The sequence below is a fragment of the Coloeus monedula genome (assembly GCF_965178545.1).
Source record: "Coloeus monedula genome assembly, chromosome: 3".
NCBI lineage: Eukaryota > Metazoa > Chordata > Aves > Passeriformes > Corvidae > Coloeus > Coloeus monedula.
Window position 1 is genome coordinate 55173266 of NC_138783.1, and position 24863 is coordinate 55198128.

The following is a 24863-nucleotide window of genomic DNA, read 5'->3' on the forward strand; positions in this document are numbered from 1 at the left end:
TGAGTATTATTTATACAAATCTAATGTATTAATTAAGAAAATCAATAGCATTCATATAAATGCTGGAACAATTTTACCACATTCTAGGGAAAGGTATTTTAAAGTTATGGACAAGAGAGAAGACTCCATGGATACATTAAAAAAAAATGTTTGAACAAACTGGGATTAATACAACATCTACAGTGAAAAAATCATATCAGAAAAGGTTGCCATGAGAAAATTCAGTGCCCAACTCAAATTTTTATTTCTGTCCACGGCAGGCATCTCTAAAGATGTACTACTCTGAGTCTCTGGAAACTACTAATAACAAGTGCTTTTATTTGAAAAACCTTCAAGTTGTCTAGGTTTCAATCTAATTATATAAATGAATACAGTGCAGATTCAGATTGTCCATTTAAAATAAAACCACAGCAAAACAAAAATCATTATGATTATAAACAGCTGAAATCCTTCTAGTATGTAAAATAAATACAAAACACATCTTTCTTTAAAGGAACCAGTCTGGGAATGATCATTCCTAACTAGAAGATACAGAACTAAGTTAGCAGGATGTGGGGTGTTTCAGCTTTCCAGAAAACCCATAATTCAGGATTCTACATGATTTAGCAGAAGAAGGAAAAATAGGTAAATCTAGAAAGACATTGGCTCCACCACTAGAGTTCTAGGGTGCAAAAACAGGGCTAAATCTTTTTCTCTGTATAAGGTAAAAAGTTAATGTCAAATGCTGATTTTTAAAAACCCTCCCACCCAACAGCTCTGTCTCACTGAAATTTTACTCTCTTAGATGCTATTTTTCTATTAGGTGGGTCTGCTGTTCTGATCAGATAAAAAGATTATTTGTAACAATCCTAAGCAATGGAAAGAGTTTGGTCCTACAGGCCTACTTCTCTTCACACTCACCGCATACAATTATTTTCATGTCTCCATGTGAGGTGTTCACTTGAGTCCACCAACAGTTTCTGGCAACACTGCAGTTCCACAAACAAGTGTTCATATGTAGGTTTCTTAACCATTAAATAAAATTTGAAGTAACACTTCATCATACAATTTTGTTTCAAATCATGAGTGGAAAAAACAATCCCTGAAGCTGACAATTCAAAAGATGACATTTGTGATGAGAAATCCTTCTGTCGTGACACAAACTGTTGGGAACAAGACCCAGGCAAATTATACAGAATCATATGACAAAACAGAGACCTAAGACCAAATTGAAAACATCTGATGTCATGTACCTTACACTTTGCAGCATCTAAACCAAACACTTGGCTTCAGCAGCATGATTCACTGGCTGCCTCCAGAGGACAAACAAGTCTCTGCTTCTGCACATTTACCACAGCTTGCTCCTATTTAGGCGAGTCCTATGAACACCAAACTAAGAAATAACCTGGGCCACTTCTGTTGGAGACGGACCACTAGAAACTGGAATGGAACATGCTTAACTCCTTTAATCTAAGAGCTTCTAAGTGGAAAATTCAGAGCCAGCCTTTAAAACAGGAAGCAGAACCCAGGATGTCACCTAAATCATAGAGGAATCCCCATTAAATCAACAGAAAAAGGCAGCTTGCTTTCCTAGGTATTTTCCCTCTAGAATCTTTTCTTGAGGTGAAGACGCCCATCTCCAAAAGACAACAAAAGAAAAGGCCAACTCAGAATATCTCAGAACCTCTTGGCTAAGGGACACTGCTGGAATTGGGGAGGTACAGACTTTGATTCTGTGGTACTTGCAGAGCTCAGATTTTTTTGGTTGCGGGCAAGTGTTTTAAACAATTTCCTGCTGATGATACTGTTTGCATTTCAGGATAAACTTAATATAGCCCAAGTAAACAAGCTGCCTTTCTTTTTGGAGAGACAGAGAGGCAACATTTATATACCATCTCTGTGCTGTCTCTGTCTTTGATGTCTGGCTTCTGACTGTCCTCTGCAGCCTCATGGTTTGTAAAATTAGAGGCAAGTAGGGAATTCCATGGTCAAAACAGGAGAAGCAATAGATTCAGCATGCTTGCTAGGATTAGGTCATTATTTAGTAGGTGGCCTGGGCTGCATCTGAGATTTCTGCAGCTAAATCTAAGTTACAACCAAGGCGGAATCCAAGCATCTTAAACATGACCCCTTGCAATCACAATTCTTCCCACAGACATACTTTTCTCTGTCTTTTCACTAATAACAAGCCTATGATATGAATGCAGCTACAATAGGGGATGCTCTGAAGACAGTGGAAATAAAAGTTTGACTGAAAAACTATTGATCTTGAACATTCTTGACCTTGCAACGGACATGATAAATACTTAAACACTTAGATTAAGATTTCTGGTTCTGCTAATGACTTAAGGTCCACACACCTTAATAAGAATTTTCATATTCAAAAAGCTTTGCAGAAATTTGATCCCAAATTAATTAACCCCAAATCAGGATACACATAAAAAACCTGCTGATACTATCAGTCAGACTTAGCAACACAGGAAGGTGCCATGCTTGCTACAAATATCTGCAGCATCTTCTGCAGTGAAATGTTTCTACTATCACACAAATCACTTAACACTATCAGCCAATTTGCACTGCAAACCTCACATTTCTTTGCTGAAAGTTATACGAAAGTGGTTTTCAGGATCTGCAATCAAACTAATAACTAATAAAGACTTTTAAATCTGTATGTTTTAAACTTGTTTTGGAATTTGAAGTTTAAAATTTGGTCTTTTTGGTGTTTTATGTGACTAAGACTCCTTGATTGTCCACAACAAACTCTTTACAGATCACTCCAACGAGGAATTATTTTCTACAAATCTCAAGCAAGTTACCACACAGGGGAAGTATGTAAGCTCAAATACTAAGAGCATCTATGACAAAGGCTTCTCTTGATAAAAAGCTTTCAGCAATGTTAAACATGTATTATCAGAAAGGAAGTATCTGGGAAAGCAGTAAGCTGGGACCAGAAACAAAGATAAGCCTATACCACTGCAGTGTTCTCTTCAAACTCAATTTGCTTTGTAACCAAATACATTTTAGAAAGTAACACACCCACTGCTTTGGCATCCAAAATGAACCTGGAGCCAGAAAGAACTATGTAAGGAATCTACTTACCTGTGCCAAACAAGAGGCCAGGGATGAAACAATTAACTTGGCTCAGACATGTAACAGTTGTCATTCCAAACCAGAAGAAAGGAAAAAAGACACATGCATACGGTGGAATTCTTTACCATACATTATGTATGGATCAACATATCCCTCCATGAAGGAGCTGAGACAAGAAAATTGCTTAATAGCTGTAAATTAAATGTGCTCTTTGTGCAGCAACCTTTTTATTGCTTCATTACTGTCTGGATACAGGAGATGTAAATTTTCTGTTGTTGGACCATGAGGGCTCAAGGCCTGAAAAATACCTCATGAATCAAGTCTATTTACCTGCAACTGCAATTTCATTCTTCTCCCCATTATCATACATGAAGATCCACCATAAATGGATTCTATGTAGAAGCATGAAGACCAGTTCCAAAGCAGTTCTTTTACCCATATGTCTCCCCACTGGACTGCTGTTCTAGGGCACCACTCTCCTATGCAGCCAGAAGTTTTCTCGTAATTGTATAAAAGTATTTCACAGCCTTTTGATAGCCAACTGGGCTCTAGACTATCTCTGGCATTATTATTTTTTTTTTTTTAATCCCTGTTTTTTTCTACCGAAAGTAATTTTCAGCCAAGCAAATCAAGCTCTTCTACTTTGCTTTTATATTTTCTCCTGAATATCCTAGCAGTTCTTTTTCACAACACCTGGAATCAGCCTAATTTCATCTTTTGTAAACATGGGTTATCAAATTACAGTTGAAATCTCAGCAGAATCCTGTAAAATGCTACTAAACATCCCAAGCTATACTAACAACAACTGTCCTGATGCATTTTATGATCACAGTAAGCTTGACAGATAACATTATACTGGAGATAAATATTATCTTGTGAGTCAAATAGCTTGCCTGCTTCTTCCTCCTCCTCATCAAGTTTCAAGTGAGGAGATCCCCATCTACAATTTATTAATCTTATGCACAACCTTGCATTGTATATAACTGCATTTCACCCAGTTCAGTGGTACCATTCAAACAACACTGCTTTAGACAACTAATGCATGTTCCTGTCGATCTTTCACCACTTCTGGAATATGGATTTCCTATGCCATTAGAGTTGTCTGGATGATCAGCTTTGCTAAAATACCAAGTATTTCTAGCATGTCTCATTAGCTGAAAGATACCCGAGTGCATTGATTACTGAGTGATTAAGGAGGAATATATTTACATCCTAAGCTAGCTGTGCCATCATGCTTTAGCATTCAATCCTTTCCTATTGCATGCTCAATTTAGAACATTTAAAAAAAAAAGGTTATATTGACTCTGCTGAAGTTCTTTGGAAACAGTGATCAAAAATGTTCTGTGCTATGCTTTCAAGGAGACAAGCAACATGCAGGTATCTGGCCTCAAGACTCCACTGCACAGCTGCAATTCTTTACACCTGCATTTTCTACTCCTATCTGCTTCCCACTGGCCTTCATATGCACCAAAACTATATCCTAAATAGATGTAACCTTACCCAACATTAAGCCTCTTTTTCTCTGTGCAATGTTCCCAGACACGTCAGACTTTCTTTCCAGCTCTCTGAAGCTGCACAGAAATGTCTACTGTACTACTTGCCCAGACCCAGCAGCACAGTAGCACCATACAAGAAGATGATGCAGCAACATACATTTACGTGCTTCTGAAAAGAACTCCAAATGCACTACCCTTCTGTTTAACTACTGTCACCAACATGAGACTAGATTCTTTCCCTTTAAAAATAATGGATCTGTTTTTCAGTTGAGAGAACAAGGCACAGTAACTAAAAAAAATGACTACACACTGAAATTCTATAAATATAATGTACAATTGGAAAGCTATTGTGAAGAAATTTGTGCTCTGTATGGCATTTGAAAGACCTGGCAGAGGCTGAACAGAAAAAGCTGTGTGGGCATATTAATAATCTACTATGTGTCATATCTTTGCTGGAAAGCGATGCAAGGAAACTTTGATGTGTATATAGCTGCAATTAAAAGAAAAGATTGGTATTTCCAAGGTACATTTTCCTCCTGTTCATGCAATTTTCCTTTGCATAAGCATTAGAAGGGTGTAGTAAGCATAAAACTATAGCTTTTACAAATGTTTTATTGAAAATGCTACATAGATATCATGTCAGATTTACAACCTGTGTAGAAATGCACTGTTCTAACACACATGGGCCAGAAGTGAAAAAGTGATCAAACCATCAATAATCAATCTCAAAGCTTCATGCTTGACAGTCCTCTTGTATCCATTTGTAGTACAAATCAAGGAAATGAATGGAAGTTAGACTCACACTCGCCAGTCCTCTGCACTTCTGATCAATATTTATTGATATTCACTCTTATTTTTCAGCTCTCTTAGCAGGTGACTTTTAAAACTCATTCATGTTGGAAGAACTTTAACTGGTTCCAGTTTTTTAGACTGCCCTTGGAATGTACTAAATATTTTCATTCATTAATGCATTGCATAGTCACCAGATGCTCCCCAAAACTGCGCTGCCAGCAGTGTCACACTCTAATGGGAGATAGTCAATCTGCTTTTTACCCCAATTCACAAAAAAATTCTCTTTCAGAAAAAACACAGTTTAGCTTCTCAAATTCCCAAACTCACCTTGGGCTTTAGGCACCCCAAGGATCTGCCTGCAAGGTAGCTTTATTTGTATGTGCTATCATTTGAAAAATCAGAGTAAAAGGTCAGATAAGATGTCAGATTTAACTGGATTTTAAATCAAGGTAAGAGTCAATGTACCTTTTTTTTTTGGTGCATTTAACAGAATCTGATCCAAAATCTACCTGATCACAAAACAAGAAGCAAAATACAAAGTATATGGAAGGCATAACAACAAGAATAAATGCAAACTTAAGTATGTTTCATATAATTTTCCAAACCTAGCTGCTGCTTAAGAGCTTTACTGAGATGTCTCTTGGCTGCATAAACCAAAAGAGTTAACTCTGACCACTGAGTGGTGCCTTTCAAAATACAAACTTCTCAAGTCTAAAGCAGCTGAGGATGCAACATAGTAGCACTTCACTTAAATGCTGTCTTTCAAGAGACTACCTTAAAGACAACTTGTTGGAAAAACAGAGAAGAGAAAGGCTGACCACTCTCTGTAGACACATTTTTCTCCTTCTATCTGTCATCTTCAACTTTCATTCTGACTCATTCTTCTTTCTTAGAAGAGAAGGCTGCAGTATCACCAACTTACAGCTCCTGGACCCAGCACTTCCTTGCCTGCCTCTTCCCAGGAATTTGATTGTCTTAGCTTTGGTTCTTTGGTTTGTTTTGGGAACCAGCTTGCTAAAGCTATGTTTTATGAGTAGAGCTTTCCCTGCTTTGGGGCTTTTGTCTCAGCCTACAGTCCTTTGTGGTCTTTGTTTAGCACAGTCTATCTACGTTAAATGATCTCCCCATATTTCATAAGATTTTCCTAGGACTGTTGCCAGACTTCATTAGGAAGAGGCCATCATGAGGAATACCCACTCTCCTTTTCATAGTAATTTACTCACATTTTATTGAAACCACAATTTCATGTTAACTCCTTTCAAGAATTATTAATGAGCAATAATATATACTACTAGTCTGGCATTTATAGCCCTTACTGGAGCTCCTTCTTCAGCTGCCTTGAAAGGCACATCCATTTGATCTTTGAACTGTGAAGATCATCCAAGGGAAACACATTATACACAGTATTTATGAAAATGGTCCATATATAGAGCATCAAAGCAAAAGGATAACTGAAACTTTTGAGGAATGAGTCACTGGAAAAACAAATTGAGAACAAGCAAAGGAGATAAACCACACCCTCACTGAATAGCTGATTAATCAAAAGGAAAGGAAGGTGTCATCAGCTTCTCCAGTAGCTCCAGTACCATTAACCTGAGACCCATCTACAAATTGCTAGATGCTATACAGTCACTTGAAAAAATCTGAGGCTCTTTGGATGGTGTCCTAGAGCACCTGCTCTAGACAATTGAGTTTTCTCAGACAACTGGAAAGCCCTTTGCAGTGTGAGAAAGAGCTCCTCTTTGGCCTAAGGAAACAAGAACAGCAGTGTGGATACCTGTATCCACTTCCAGTGAATTTGGCCCTTCCAACTTTGAAACTCCTTATGATTACACTGTTTCTTAATGGCTATAAGTGGCTGAACTTACATGCTTGTAACTGGTCTTTAACTCACATTACACAAGAGCTGTTTATATTTGTGCACAGCTAGCCTATATGTAATGATCTTGTTATCTTCTGTCTCTTCTTCCTTTCCCTCATTTGGATAATAAACTGCTTTAGATGTAAAATAGATTGCTGCATGTCTGCAAAAGGAAGAAGGGGAAGTTATATTACCATGATTTTAAATAAAGTTGAAGAGTGACATGATCATGTAAGTCATGCAAGCTGATAAAATCTCAGTCATTTCACAGACAGTCAAAAAAAGACAGCTATTAATTTACTATTAATAACACATGCACAGCCACATCTATCAAGCCATGTGCTGCTGATTCATCTATTACTACTACTACAAAAAAAAGCAAAACTAAACACAGAATTAAAAATTCCTGGATTCAAAGTTGCAGCATTTAGTTAGATATTACATTCTTGCAAGAACGGACAGCACATTAGCCTTGCACAGATGAAAATGAAGGAAAGGGAGACTAACCTCCTGGGTACTCAACAACATTTGGCATCAGGGAAGGCACAGAGGCAGAGCAATATCAGGCCCTGTAAGCTTGCTGGCATGGTTGTGACAGCCTGGGCATGCATGACGAACTGGCTCTGTTTTGAGGAATTCAGGAAAAACAATGGCCACAAGAGCTGCTCCACAACCATGAAGACTGTTCTCCTTCCCAGTGTGTCTGCAATCCTTCGCAACTACCAAGGGCCTGACAGTGGCAGTGGCACAAGATAAGGCAGCCATGACTACTTTTTGAAGTACAAATAGGACAAGAGTAAACCCAAATTAATTCAAAGCTATTTCTTATTAACAGTAATTCTGTGATAGATGTCTGAATAGTTTGACAGCTACAACTATACATCAAGAATGCAGCAATACAACTTGAATTGCACAGGGCAGAACTGTAAGGAACTCTCCTGAGGTCTCATCTAACAACATGCAGCATTTTCCAACAGATGACACACCAGCCTGTTCGTACTGTACATAATGGTAAAAGAGGATTCAGAAAAAGTCCTTTAAGCACAAAGTTCTAGCCTTTCCATTCTCATGAAACCCAGTACAAAGTCCATTTAAAAACATTGTTTGAGTTTCTACAAAATAAAAGCACCATTTGTTTTTAAATAATCAGATAATGAAATTAAGGAACTTCTTCCACTCTTTAATGTTAGCAATCTTCATGAATCTTTATTATTTCAGTTAATCAGATTGCATCCAATTAAGATAAAGAAAATGCTATCAGTTTAAGTCATGCAAAATGTTTGTACACTAAGTCAAAATACTAAGTAAAATGCCCACAGCTCTAATTTTTTTATTTAATTCAAACTGCTTACTGGTTACATTAGACAAACTTTCTTCTTACACTAGAAACCAAGAAGAGATCCTACCAATTATTTTCCCTTCTCTTCCCCCCATAAAGCAGGTAATATAGGGCTATTTCTTTCCCATCAACAGCATAGTCAGAGAAGAAATCAGATTAAGTGATTGCAATGCCATGGGAATATTGTAATATTGCCAGACACAAACCTGTCAAGCTTAGCATGCTTCATACAAGGCTCATCCAACTGATTTCAGACTCAGGCAGTAATAGCACCTGAATCTCAGCAGCTTGAGTTAGTACTTCACAGTTTTGGGGGCTAGACATGTCTGACTAGAGTAATGGAAACTAAGTTTTAGGGGCATTCTCTAGCTGCAGTTTAGGGCTGTAACTTAATTCCTAACATGCACCTCCAAGAACCAGTACCGTCCTTGTAAAATGTGATGTTAGATGCTCATGGACATGGATGAGCTCAAAGAGTTCAGGTACTTGAGGACAAAGACATTCACTAAGGGTACAACTCTGAGTCAGCACACCTAAATGAGGCACTTTCAGGATGTAGCCTTATTTATTTGAGCTTACAACAGTCAGGCTTTAGTTCCAAAATGGAGCCATCTCATTTAGGTATCTAAATTTGTATGTCTGCATGCAAGTTAGGACTTTACACTCCCATTATAGCAAGTGGAGACCTAGTTGGTACAGACAGTGGAGCCTGGAGAGCTACTGAGTGCAAACTGATGTCAGCTGAAAAGCACTGAGTGTACTATAGCTAGTGACTAAATCTTCACTAGTTTCAATGGGAGCTTAAATCCAAGGCCACATATAGAAACACACATTTAGACACCTAAAATTAGATGTCTTCAGTATGCAGCTGAAGCACTGATATTTCAAACAAATGTCTCCAGAACCTTCCTGCAGTCAGGCTCAGTCTGCAGTGTGGAGATTGCAATGTGGTGAAAAGAGGGACTAAAGGAGAAGATTAAAGAAGGTACAAGGGAAGATTAACTGATCTGAATATACAGGAAAATCAAACAGGAAAAGGAGAACCTGACTGAACAGCTACAGAGAATATAGTACCTTATGAACTCACATCTCAGAATGCATGAAATAAGATAGAACAAGAGTTTAAAAAGTATCTATTAGAAAAATGAGAACATAACCAAGGCAAAAAATGTTACAGACATGTTTTGTCGACATAAAGATATTGACTCTATTTAACACGTTAAACAGAAATCAATGGCACAAAATGACATTTTTCCTAAGACACACTACAATCAACATCATGAGAAATATGAATTAATGCATTCCTTTTTTTTTCTTTAATTTGCTACTGCAGAAGAGAATAAAACAAGTCTAGCTTCTTGCTTTTTAATCAAACTTTTACCAAATTCAATTTGTTCTGGGAATATAATGTTTTAGAAGTCTAGTACTTGTAACACTAACAAAGTAGGCACAACAGTAAGACAAGCTGCTCTGGCAGAAAAGCAGCATGATGAAGTAAGTTTTTCCAATAACAGCTTCTTGTGTCATCTGTGACTGCTTCTTTAATGGCTTGATGAGACTGGGACCACAAAGACCTGGTCAGTCATCAGAATTAATGGAGGACAAGGTCAGACAGTTCCCAGAGAAGGCGGAGGGAGCTCCGTTAGGAGGTTAATTCTCATGGTTACTCTCAGAGCAGAGAGAGGCCAATCTAAAGAACAGAATTCTGGATTGCTATGTTTTATTCTTGTCAGGAAAATGACCTTGTTTTGCACTACTTTGCAATTTTTATTGAGTTAGCACAAGAAATTTGAAAGAGGGTCATGACAAGAGTGAAGACTGCCTCTGCCCTACTGCAAAAGGGACTACAGAATCAAGGAGATGTGTCTGAATCCAGCTTTAATTCAGCAGTTGTACTAGAAGAGCTGCAGCAGCAGGGCTTACAGGCAAGTTTTACCTGCCAATAGTACTTGACTTACAAACTGGACTTGTGCTATGTGTCAAAGCCAACACATGAGCATTCTACATGCACTGCAATGAGGGCTTAAATCATTATTTCTTTACCTTACTGGAAGGGTACTTGCCATATCTCAATCCAATGTTTAGGATAACCTACCGGTAAAAGGTAGAAGGATTAAGTCTTCAACAATACTTGCAAGGGCATTCATGCAACCTGTTTATCAATCTAAGCTATAAAAAGAGCAGCTCCTACTAAAAATTATTTTGGAATGAAACACCTCCAAATCAAGCTGCTACAACCACGCTTTGTGACCACTTTCCCTCATCATCTTGTTTTAATACAAAATGGAATTTTGTCTCCTCTGCAGTCATACTCCCACATAGCTGGCCAATACTAATATTATTTTTAGTTTGAGTGAAGATATCTAGAAATAAAAAACCCTTTAATTAAAAAAAAAATTGTGTATATTGAAGGCCATTCCCAAACAGAGGTGCTTAAGAGTTAAGCTACTCCTATAGACTCAGCTCTGACCCTCTACCTGGACATCCTTAACCAAGAATTAGTGAGCTGCAAATCATTGTAGCTTGCTCTGACCCCATACTTTCAGTTGATTTGTCTTAGCTTCCCTCAGTGCCTTTTATGAAGGCCCTCTAAATACTTCCTAAGGAGATCCCAAAATTAATATGCAGAAAAGGATGTTAATCTAAGTATCTATATCCAGTTTCAGACTCACATAATATGTTTAGTCTTCTACATAGAAGGAATGGGGATGACAACTGAAAACACTTACCATTTAGGGTGGGGTTGTTTTGAGGGGTTTTTTACAATTTTTTTTTAATGAACTGATACATAAAACTTTACTTCTGTGTTTTCAGAAGTATACTGTGAAGAATCATTGAAGATGAAAAGGAAAGCTAATAAACTTACACATGTCATCATGCAGCATTTCAGTATTTAGAAATGAGAAACAGGAAAATGGAAACAAGGATGAAGAATTAGTTTCTTCTCAGGCTACAGAAAGTAAAAGATCACCCAGAGGAGCTTCTCTGGCTGGCTTCAGTAAGCTGTTCTTAAAGGAAGCAGGAAAACCAAAGCACTAGACCTTTGTAATACACATCTGGGTTTACTTGTAAGGGCTCCATTACTCAGGCTACTAAGCTACCTAGAAGACTAGATATGCTCTAGGAGAGAACTCTTGTTAATAGTGTTTTATTGCCTTTGCTACTTTGTTCCATTACTAGAGAGCTGTGTATTTAAATAAATACTCTTTTATTCCTAAACTTTGCCCAGTGCTAATGTGGATACCAAGTAATTTAACTAACAAAATACAGTATTTCTAGAAGTGATGTCACCCTTTAAGTCTATAAATGCAATCACTACTGCATTGACAGGTATCCTTGTACATTCTAAAAGCACCACAGAATGAAGCACACACTTCCTCCACTTAACACAATGGTTTAGGATTTGATAATAAGCTATGGTGGTCTTGCAAGAGAAGCAACTCCCAATGACCATTAGCAACTAACAATGTCCCTTCTCAGGGTCTGTGGCAAGTTGTACAGAATTTCTGATGGGTCTTTAACCCATTCCAACATTAATAAATTGTTTTAAAATAAGACTCAACACCAAAGCACAAGATGATATTTGAACAAGAGAACTCTAGGGTTTTTTTACTTCAAATGTACTTAAATAGCACTTACTTTCAGATTTTGAGATGCTCAGTTTGGCTGCTCTAACAGTATCTGTAAACAACCAAAACCATGCAAAGCCTGACAGCAGAAAAGACTAGAAAACAGATTAAAAGCTGCCCTGCAGAAAACTTGGGGACAGTGGTGGATGAAAAACTAGATACAAGCTGTCAAGGTGTACTTGCAGCCCAGACAGCCAACTGTATCTTGGGCTGCATCAAAAGCAGCATGTCCAGCAGGGAGAGGGAGGTGATTCTGCCTCCCACCTGGAGTCCTGGGTCCCTCAGCACAAAACAGACATGGACATGAAGAAGGTCCAGAGGAGGGCCAAAAAAACCGGTCAGAAATGGAGCATTTCTCGTGTGAAGACAGGCTGAGAGAGTTGGGGTTGTTCAGTCTAAAGAAGAGAAAGTGTTTGGGATACCTTAGTGCAGCCTCTGATTATATAAAGGGGTTTATAAAATAGATGGAGAAAGACTTTTTACCAGGGCCTACTGTTACAGGCCAAGAGGCAACATTTTAAATTGAAACAGAGTAGGTTTAGACTGGATACAAGAAATAAATTTACATGAGGGTGGTGAGGCACTGTCACAGGTTGTTCAAAGAAGCTGTGGATGCCCCATCCCTGGAAGTGTTCCAGGCCAGGCTGGATGGGGCTCTGAGCAACCTGCTCTAGTGGGAGGTGTCCCTGCCTCTGTCTCTGCCTCCCCATGGCAGAGGGGTTGGAAAGAGATGACCTTTGAAGGTCCCTCCCCACCCCAAACCATTCTGTGGTTCTGTAACAGTTTTATTCACAAAATATTCCGGGTAATGGGCAGGTTTGGTTTTGCAAAGCTCAAGCTGATCTTAGAATGAACTAGAGTTTGTGTTTCACCACTGCAGTCTCTTCTTTTCCTCTTCCACTTCCTTGAAAACACTTTTCAGAAGTATTTTATTTCTTATTTCAAAGAGAAAAAATTAGGTTAAGCTTGCTTAACTTTTATCCCAGAGCCTAACCTTAATACTGATACATGATTTAATTTCAAAGCATGAAGCATTTATGACTCATTCTAATTTACATAAGTCTTCTTATTCTATTATGAAAATGGCAATTTTCCTTTGCAGAGACATATAGAACATGGTCTCTCTTATTGTGTCAAGTAACATTTAATAGCCTTTAGCTGTAACTTGGGACTGTTACAAAATGTCCTCAAGATGAGTCATCTTCATTCATTTATTCTGCAATAGGAAGAATTCATGAATGAGTGATCTGCAGTAATTCACTTCTACAAAGAGAACCCATTCATACATTTCAAACCTGGTTCTCTGAATCACTGTAATGTAGCTGATTATTTTGTATTAACAGAAGAAAATTTTGGCTTAAGGAAAGTTTCCACAGAAATCAGTGTATTTCTAGTATATGCAAAAACTTTCATAGATTTAAAAGACCTCTTTTGAAAATAAACATTTTGGTCTAACACATGGATACACAGACAGATAGTTCCTATCTATCTAGCAAGAAAAGCATGGTGTTTTTATAAAGTTAGAGATTGACAAATGGTTTAAATTGAAGCTGTGTCAAGGGGGAGCACGACTTGTCAGTATCAGACAATCACTAGTAGGCAAAGAAAATATTTTACAGTATCCAAAAAATACAGCCATTGGCACACAGAAGTGCTCATTCAAAGCTGTATTTAAGTCAAAATACAGACAACAGAAATCCAACTATGATCCAAGACTACTAATCACAGAAATGTAAAGTAACCATGCTTCCTATTCTACAGAAATAAAGAATGAAATACATGCTATTTTAATTCATTAAAAGGCCCCCAAAATAAAGGAATGGAATTCACCAAGGACAAAGGGTCCCTTAACCAACACTGCTCTTTTGCCATCCTTAGGAGACTTCAAACCAGGAATTATCCCTCAATATTAACTGCCATGGAAGAGGCCCACATTAAAAAGCTGCTTCTCACTTAATGAAGTTCAAAACCAGTCAAAGCTTTACAGATCTCCAGTGAGAGCAAACACATGGTAAGTCAGTACAAAGAACTGCATGTAAAAGCAGCATTTTCTTCAGAAGCGTAATTCACAGAAAATGCATCGTGTGCTTCTCCATTAATGAGTGCTTTAAGTTTTCACTACTTCATTGACTCAAGGACAGCTCTAAACAGTCACTTTATTCACACCTCTCCTTTCTCCTGGAGACACACTAACTCTCATCATTTTCAGGTTGACAAATCTTACCCTATGTACAGCGTTGCCAAAGTAAGGAGAGTTCTCTTTAAAAACAGAACGGATGACAAGAGCAGTACAGAGATTGACAGAGCACCTCAATGTTTCCAACAGGCAACTATTTGATGCAAGAAAACACAGTTAACATTATGGTTAGATTTATTAACAATCCCCATTGACTTCAGCAGACAGCACAATCTCAAGGTGAATTGACCAGCAATGAAGCACAAGAGAGATTTAGAATTTTCCAAGGAAGCGTGACTTACCAAATCATTCAATTAATCTGGCTATCTGCACTGCTATCTGGGATCCATAAGCAGTTTGCTACTTCTCAACTTCCACTCTTTCATGTTAGTACTATATTTACATAATTTCAATTTTTTATATATCACTGAAAAAACTGCATGTGTGTTCTTTGCAGAGACTTTTAAGTCAGAAAAGAGTATAAAAATGGGTAAATATTTACAGGAGAAACTAAGATTGAAAAAAAAATTATTAAGAAACATTATAATGACTAAATTAACTTCCCACTGATTGCATTTCCACTAAATTTCAGCCATCTTGTCCTTCTTCATGCTTTTCTAAAAATAAACATCTCTGTACATTTATTCAAACCATTCTCATTATATACTTCCACATCTTTAACTATGATTTTACCTAACAACTGAGCGCATACAGTGAAGAAAAAGCCAAGGAACTGATGTGAGCTTGCTTGCTTTCTTACTTTCAAGACAATGCAACAGATTCCTGCAGCTGTAACCCATTTTGCAGACTGGTCATTTTGTAGACAAGTCAAGGGCAAACTATGTTTGAGAAGTTGTGGCAGAACAAAAAGGACCAATGCCAAATGACTCTCTACAGTTTACACCACCCCAAATTGTTTATTTTATACAAATCTCTACACAGAAAACCAAACAGTAGACACTCCTCATGAGTTGCAATACATACCATGAAAAAGGAACAGCATCAATTACTAAGGGAATTTCTTCTTTTAGGCAGATCCATTGACACAGCACTCAAAAGCATAGAAATGTCTCAGAAGTGGCAAGAACAGACCAGAAAAGCAACATTCAAAAGATCGTGTGCAACTCAAGTTCCGTACTAAGATTAGTGAATACACAGATATGAAAAAATCTTTATGCCCTCTATTTTACTACCAACTGTAATCCACAATTTCATCTCCAGGAAGGGGGAAGGATAAGGATAAGAGGAATGTCTATATGACAGGAGGTTTGCAAAAGCTATGGAACTGATTTGGGCTGTAGTTTCCAGATTGCTAGTGCCATTTTTCAGGGAAGTTGTAAAGACTGTACCTCAGCTTACACTTAGTTAATCCCAGAAACAATTGTCTAATAACTTGGTCATGCTTCATATTTAAAGGATGAAGAAATCCACAGCTGAATCAAATCACGATAGCGAGCTGCCTACTCCAAAAGCAAGCAGGACCAGGCAAGGATAAAAGCTGTACCATGGAAGGTTAGAACCATATCTATAAAGAGATGATCTTAATATTTTTGCAGTTCATTAAACACTTCCTGCTCTCAAGACAGTCATGAAAGGAAAGTGCCAATTCATTCTCCACCAGTAAGACCACTTGGTAAATCAAAAATTCGAACCAAACATGCAACGCATGCCTCTCCCCTCAGTATTTTGCGCAACAGAAGCAAAATATATCTTATCTGTTCCTGAATTGCAAGACAAAAATCATTACATTCCCCTCAGGTACTGTCAAGTAATTATTACATATCATGTTTCAAATAAGTTGTATAGGATGGTGAGCTGCAACACTGATCCATTTTTGGCTCAAAGGATGCAAGAACACCATGCAATCAGCATAAAGTTTTGAAATACGGTGCTAACAGACATGTAAACTTTAAGAACTGTCAGTAGAAACCTAATTACCATCTAAGCCCTCCTTTGAATCAGTTGTTTTGCAGACAAAGGACCTGCCCATGACACTGGAAACCACATCTTTCAGCTCTTCTCAGACTGGAGAGAAGAGGGAAAGGAGCTGGAAAATACTTGCTTCAAATTCCGAGAACAGAATCTGTTGGAGCTGGGCCAACATCCAGAAAAAAAAAAAAAGAAGGTAGGATTAACTGGCCCAGATGATGACAAGTAAAAATGTGACCCCGTAGCTAAATCTGTGGATACTCTCTTACAGCACAGTAAAATGGTATTCTAAGCAGCAGCAACAGTTAATTGCTCATTTCTTGCAGTATCTTCTAGATATGCTTAACTGGTAGCTATGGTCATTTGGAATGGAAAACAATGTTCAAACTGACCATTGCGTAAGGGGATGCTATGCTTAGAGGAAGCATTTGTATTTTGAAGCTGCTCGTGCTAGAACTCAGAAATAATGCAATTTGGCCCCAAGAGATAATGAGAAACCAGGTGGGATAACCAACAGGGAAACAATGTCCATGACAGAAAATAATTAAAAAAACTAAAGCCATATTAACAGTTGTAGCTTTTAATCTGAGGTCTGTGAAATAAATGAGGTTAGTGAAAAGTTGCTACAACAGCCTTTCTGTGTTTCCTTTGCAATCTGAAAATGTTCCCCCCCTTCTCCTCCCCAAGAAATTTAATTTCATCTAATATAAGAAAAAGTACTTGTTTATGGTAGCGAAATCTAAATCCCAATGATCCTTAGCACATAATCTTTTAGGTCTTTAAAACAGCTCTTGTATTTAAAATAAGTTCTGTCATTCTTTTACTTTCATCACAAATTGCCTTTTGTTAATCCTGATTCAGACTCAGAAAATATTAAAATAAATGTATCAACTTTACCTGTAATGCACTGAAACTGTCCATCTTCTCTTCTTATTGTAAATGCTTCGCCTGGATTAACTTGCACAAGAATAACCTTAAAAATAAAAGAGTGTTTACAGCCATTACACAGGAATATGTTACAGAAGTCCAGTATGTGCAAAAAAAAAAAAAAAAAAAAAAAAATTTACTGGGAAAAGCCAATTTTTTTTCTGGTTAGTAAATACATTATTTTTCACTTCACACTTTTTGCTGTCTTCATCCCACAGAGAAAGGGATAAGAGCAAGAACAAGCACAGATATTTTTAAACAAACATTTTTCAAAGAATTAAGGAGAGAATAACAACTAAGTAAAACAGTACCTGTACAAATTTTATTTTCTCAACTGCTTGGTATAATTAAAAAGCTATTTGTACAGCTTAAATTATTTCAACAAATTGCATTAACTTCAACATTAATCAAACCATTACGTAAACTTTCAGAAGGAAGCCTAGAATTCCCAGTGTTTGACATCAACCACTTGACAAACAGTTTTCAACATAAGGGAAATATTGTGTCATGTCCCTCTTTACATGACCCAAGCTTATTTGTTATTATTCATTAATGATAAAAAATTATTCAAGTCATGACAAAGTAAGTGCACCAGATGCCCAGCGTGAAACAGTATGTATAATTTTATTTGTGGAAAGCTGGTTATCCTAATTCTGTAAACCCAAGCGAGGCAGAAATGATAGCAAAGCACACATCAGCCAAAATAAACAGACAAAGTCTGTACCAAAGCAGAAGCCTGTTACCATTTTAGATTTCTGTGTTCTTATTAGAAACCTGCCCTTCTGTGAGGAAAAAAAGTTTGTAAACATGAAAAACCTGGCTAAAATTAAGAACAAAGGAGAAAAAAAACCCCAAAAAAGAGCAGGTGTATTTTATAATTTCCTTTCTGGACACAACTTTTTTCAGTCTTGCTTGCACACATCTACGTAGAGCCTATGTCCTCCTCCCTCTACAAATCAGAGGGCAAGAAATCTTTATGAACACAACTTTTCAGCATTATGGCCAAAAACTTACTTTGTTAAATTGCTAAAAGAAAATAAAATCTTTCATGTTTACAAAAACACAACCAACCAACCAAAAGCCCCAGAACAGGAAACTTGACTGTTACTCATTCTAGCAATACCAGAGAGAAACGAAAGGATAAGGAAACGGCAGAAATCATATGAATTCCTCCCTTTCTGGTGGAGCAGTTTCACAAATTAATGAAAAGACAGCAAGTTCTACACTAACATATTGATGAGATACGATAGGCATTTGCATTTTCAAGCTCGGGCTGTGTGATTCAACACTGAGTGGCTCAGGTTTGAGCAAGCACTTTAAAAATACTATATCTTGTTTCATGTGGTTTTTCTAGAAGCTTCAGGCTGTTTGAGAAAAAACAATGAACTGTATCACTATTTGCATTTTATCAAGCTAATAAATTTTCCAGATCTTCTGAGGTGTGGCTCAAAGTAAAATTCACTAAGAGTTAGCATTCATAATATTATCTAAACAAGATTATTTTATTAATGAACTTCAAAGAAGACTTAAAGGTCTTCAGAAAATATTGTATTGCCAGAGTTTATTTTGAAGTGTTTGAAGGTTGCATTTTAACAACTGGCTATCATCACCTTCAGAATGTGATGAAGGAGAGAAATAAGAATAGATGAGTTCTTACAATTTCTTTTCCAGACTCCCCAAGCAGGCGTAACTTTTTGAAGACATATTTCATTGATGTACTCTTTCCTCTGTTACAATTGAAAGTTTTAGCTTGAAATTTAGACTGGAATAAAAGTACCTAAAAGCTTCATGGTAACATGAGAATGTCTCTCCATCTGTTATGTGTGGGCTGGATAGCTACATTTGCCCATCTCTTTCGGCTGATTTAGATGCCCAAACTCCTGGGAGGAGCCATTCTGGCTACAGCTGACATAGCAATCTGTACCATTTTCAGCTGAATATTCTTGGTCTCCATCACACAAATTGTGAAAAGCAGAAAAGCTTTTGGATGCTGGCTGGCCCTTGATTCCTGCTTTTAAAGTAACAGGGAATGTAAGTTGACTGGTATTCCCAGTTGTTCCTATTTATTCTGTGTGAGTGCCTGAGGTTGGTAATCCGGGTAATGATGTTGTCTTAGGAACCTGCTGGCTTTCCTCCCACAGACCTCTTGCTGCAGGCCACCCAAACCTGAGGCTCCAGCTGGCAGAGAGGATTTGAGCATGGGAATACATGCACCTGCCCAGCTGCAGCATGTGGGCCCTGTGCCTCCTGGTTTTGTGTTACAGCAGCTTCTCCTGGTGTGAGCACCTTTGTTGCTCACTTCACAACTGCTCTGAGAAAGTAAAGGCTCAGCATGGCAGCCATGGTGCAACACAGTGAGACGGGAACTGTTCAGCAGCAGCAACAGGCCAACTGATGGAGTCCAGCACTATTCTGACACTCAGGATGCCATCAGATTTTCATATCTCTGATGACATCTGAGTGCCAATCCAAAGGGTGAGGAGACTCACCAACTTAATGCAGTTTAATTAGATCTCAGTTCCCAGAAACAGGAAATAGAGTGTCTTTTGACAATGGACAATTAGCCAACCTGATGCCTGACTGTATTTCACTGACTCCCACTTTCAGCCTTGCTTTTATGATATGCATTCACATTTGTATTTTACAGCTATTACAAGGTAGGCTGTGTATGTTGCCAAGTGTGCCAAAAGGGATTCTGAATCAGGGCTGAAGAAATTTCAGAAGTTTCAAGAACTGCTGGTTTCAACAGTCGTTGTGTTGGGGCAGTGTATGACCAACAGTGGTTTCTGGACCAACATTATCACAGTTGAATCCCATGGCGTGTTCACAGCTTTGAGAAGAGCATTTCTGACACTTTGCACTTCAGTAGATATGATTTGAAATAAGAAAAATTAAAGATATGTACAGAGAGAGATGAGTACCTTTCTGGTCAGAAGAGGTAGTACAAAAGACTGACAGTCTCTCACAGGAATTCCCCCTTAGCTAATGAAAGTCTGCAGCACATAAGCAAGGATGCAAGAAAATTTCTCTACAGGAAAATGTAACATGGATTTTACACAGCATCATGTTTTAGGTAAAAAAAACCCAAAAAACCGAAAAATATATCTGCGGGTCGCTCAGTATTTATAGCTCTTTCATCTTATTCGAGGTGCCTTTGTGCAGGCTTGCACACCCCATCACCCAACATGTTACTTCATGCCCTTTGACATTAGCACTTCTGAAAACCAGGGCCTGAGTCTTTGAGTCTTTCACACTGAATATTCTAGATCTTGACCTCCTTCTTCTTCTGGGCAAAGCTTCAAATTGGCTTGAACTAAGAGAAAAGCTTTGGAAAAATCTGATGGTTCAGCCTCTCTTCCTGTGCCTCAATCTTTTTGGGACAAATTCTGTTGCTTTACTCACAGCACCTAAAGTTCTGCTACCCAAAGGCTGACATGGATTCTATCCAGATTTCTTTTGCCTGCTCCAAGGTAAGTATTATACTGAAAAAACCCCTCATTTGTGATGTGTCAGTCTGAGTGGAAGGCACCTTTAACATGGGCACTTTTCAAAGGCTATTTCTCTTACTAAGTCAACAAAACACTAATTGAGGACTTCACAATCTTAACAAAATGACGTGAATTTAGGATACTGAAACCTAGGTACAAGTTCTAGAATTATACAAACACTTTTAAAGCACAACCAACTATAATGGAACCTAATAAAATTTAGAAGCGTAATTTCTGAATGCTAACGGAATTTTGACTCAATGTACTTTTGTCTCAAAACATGTTAAGGCATTGACATTAAGAAATAGGAGTATTAGGTGAACTAGTTCTATGTCATTTCCACTGTGACTATAAATTGTTTCCTTTAAACAGTTGTTTAATGACAATCCACATGACCTCAATACAGTTCTTGATGAAAAACAATACAAAATCTCTTTCCAGAGATTAGCATACAAGTTGACAATACAAGAGTGCAGACACAGACTTATGCTAAAAGCAGCTCTTGCATAAACAAAACAAAGTGGCCACTGAATGGCTGAAGTTTGAAATACCTGAAACATCAGTTGTCAAAGACTGCCAGGTTCAAAAGCAAAAATTCACACTTTTCAATGGTACTTAATTTGTTCTATATAGGCTATTTTAGAAAATAAATCCAAACCAAATGAGCAACATACTAAGCTTTGTAGTAGTTTAATTTAATTGTCCAGATTGGCAAAGACCTCCTAACAAAAAGCCTCCTAACAAAACTAATAATGCCATATATTAGAAAGCTCAGTATGTTCAAACAGCTGTTTGAACTCAGGCAGTAGCTGAAGCCAACTAAGAACATAGGAAATGTCCTGATGGTCTGGGTCAGCAGTCCATCTAGCCAAGCACTTTGACTCTAATGTATCAATTGAGATGCTGCTTAAGGAGAGTATGTGAGCCAGGCCACTTTCTGCAGTCCACCTCTCTTATTGTCCATAAATTTGCCTAAACTCTTTGAGTTCACTTACAATTTGAACTGCCTCCACAACCTCCTATGGCAGTAAGTTCCTGAAATTTTCTTTTTAGACATTTTAAAACCATCCCCTACTTGTTACATGTTGCCTAGTTTCTCTGCTATGGGATTTGCTGGAAAACAGTTCTGAATAAATTTCATCCACCTCCTTCAATATTTTTTAAGTCTTGGCAATTCCCATCTCCTTGTACCCAGTCTGCAAACTGAAGGGTCTCAATATTTCTGATCAATCCTGCGAGAACTGCTACATTGCCTTGACCACATCAGTGATACCTAAGGCCATATCTACATTAGCAAAGTGAGCAGTACTCAGGAACATTCCCAGGTGCTGGAACAGTCACCTGCAATAATGAATATACTGTAGTAGTCCTGAGCATAACACAGGTCCATACAGAACTGAAAACTATTCCTGAGATCACTCTTACCAGGCAGTTTGCAAAAAAATTTTACTAAAACTGACTCATTTCATGACACTTAGCCTCAGCTTCCACTAACACTTGGAGCACATTTAAATTACTAATATATAAACAATTACTGACAGTATCCTGAGGAAGCACTACAATATTTTGCCTTCTTGAAGGACTAAATAAGGGACACACTCTTGAGTGGTTTTGAAAATCTATTCTTCACCTTAAATCACAATTAGAGCTGGTCAGATGTGGCAAATACATTTTTTAGAATACAATTCTTATATAAAACTATTCTGTAATATTTCTCTCCCTAAAGAATTGAAAATTAAATATAATTTTATTGCAACTCAAGTAGCATAATCACATCCTACAGAGACATGCAACACTGACTTGGACATACTACCATTAACAGATACAATTATTTTTTAATTATTATATCTTAAGATCTCATATAGGATTTATTACTACATCAGTGTGAGTAGGATGGAAAGTATTTTGACCTTGCATATAAAGAATCAATGGAAGTACAAATGTTCAAAGAGGAGAATGCTCAATGTTACCTATTTTTATTCAGTAAAACTCTCCACTATCTGCAAGAGAGAATAGAGGATGTTTCTGCAGACTGAACCAGGAATGGAGTTTAATGTTTTTTCCAAGTCTTCAGCTTATTTCTAACATGAAAAAAGTGAATTAGATAAAAATGGCTGGAGTTATAAAAAAAACCCTGTAAGACTAAGAATGCAAGCAACAAAAGGTGGAAGGGAGAGCTGTGCAAGGCAGAGCTGCAGCCACATTGACGCAGCAGGCTGCTCCAAAGAAAGGAAAAACTTAAGGCCAAATGTTAACACTTATCTCCATAAAGGTCTAGAAGTAATTTTTATCAGCAAGAAGCAGACGCTGCAGAAGTCAAAATAAGATCCTTAGAGGTATTTCACCCTGCTAATATGGTCACGGCAGTGTCTTTCAAAAGCAAAACTGGAACAATACAAGACATAGCTGATTTGTATCTTACTAATCTTTGTCTTTAGGTATACAGAATACTTTCATAAGCAACCTAAGATTTTGCTTGTGCCAGATGAATACACAGTTAACCTATTTCTTCATTGGAGCACAGTGAGGGCAGAATGGAATTTAAAACACAGAGTTAGCTAATCTTGTTTTGGGTATGTTTGTTTGCACACTCATTAAGGCCAAAAATCCCATTAACTCCACTGAAATAACAATTAAAACCAACCCTTCATTCTTTAAGATACGCACTTCTACAAGCTTCTCTACTTGAACGTCCATCCTCCTAACAGAAGTAGTGATGTACCAGGAGATTGACAGGTTTCAAAATAATTTCAGCTACCTGACAGAAAAGAAAGGCAGCATTAGACTTGTGGCACCATCACGAATGTGTATTTACATTGCAACATGAAGGAAAAAAGCTTCCCTGGTACTTTCAGTGGAAAAAAAAGTGACAAACTATAAATAGCCTTGCACAATTAATAACTGATCTCTGTCAGGTGGTTAGTAAGAAAGATGGAAACATATACCTATGGACATAATTGTAAAATACTAATACCAAAATTGGATTCATCCTGAAAAGGACCCTAGATGAAGTGAAAGACTTGCAGAGAATGAAAAAAAAAACAGATTGGTACTAATCCCTAAGAATTAATATCTTCACTGTTTTAAGGCAACATCTTTCCACAGCAGAAACTGTAAATACAATTAGAAGTCAAAACTATTTCTGTCCCCATGGAGGGAAAAAAATAGCCCATCTGCTAAGTAAATAATAAAATAAAACAAAGAGCCCTAAAAGCTAACTCCAAAAGATCTCACAGCAGGTTTGACACATTTTTCTTTTGCTCACCACTACACATGTGCAAAAGGAGGTCTCAAATAAGATTTAGAAGGCTAAAGAGCAAAGCTTCCTCCCCAGATAAGCACGCACAATACAGCCAGTCAAAAACTAGTACCTCAAAATTATTTTGCCATTTCTATCAATTACATACATGAAGTGGACCAAAGAGGCAAAAGAGATTTTATTTGATAAAAACCCTACACATTCAAAACATTACTAATACTTTTAATTTATTGTTTAGGTTCTAAAAATTTAAATTCAGTTCAAAGTAAAAAAAACCCAAACCACCAAAACCAAAAAAAACCCCCCACAACAAAACAACCCAACACCCAAACAACAAACGACTGTGTTTAGAAGTATACTAGATATTCTTTCACACAGACACAAAAAAAACCAAATCCAGAATTAAGACATTTGTTTACCTTCTCCTTCACACTGCTCTATAAAGTTATGAGGATCTTCCTAATTTGGGGAATTTTTTGCAGATCAGATTTGAACAAGGTTTATGGAAGAGAGTTTAACTTACCCTTACCACATCATGATGATCTTAAGTATTACACATTTTACAGCTAAATAACATCTGTATTTCTAACAGGACAGGACTGACTGAAACACTTTCTGATTCTTCTAAGCCAGCACAAACATCAAGAGAATCAAGTCAGATACAACAAAACTTTGTTTACAAGTTTGGTATTCACAGCCACATTTTAAAATCTTTTCTAGCATGTAACAAACTGTGTTGTCCAAATAAATGTTTTCATACCCAAAAGCTTCTCTGTCTGTAGAAGTTATTAGCTACTAAATATAAAACAGTATATAAATATAAAAATTTTAACTTTCCTAATATTTACAGGTTTATTCCAAAACAGCTAAGTGTTAGCTGAAAGACTGAAACTATAAT

General features: G+C 37.4%; 1 protein-coding gene across 3 annotated transcripts in view; it reads right to left on the bottom strand.

Annotated features, from left to right (window-relative positions):
• Positions 1-24863, bottom strand: part of FNDC3A (fibronectin type III domain containing 3A) — a 112286-nt gene that overhangs the window by 57336 nt on the left and 30087 nt on the right. For all 3 annotated transcript variants that reach the window (XM_082278899.1, XM_082278900.1, XM_082278901.1), the window contains one exon: positions 17189-17264. In XM_082278899.1, coding sequence (XP_082135025.1) covers positions 17189-17264 — 76 coding nt within the window. The remainder of the gene's footprint in view (positions 1-17188; positions 17265-24863) is intronic.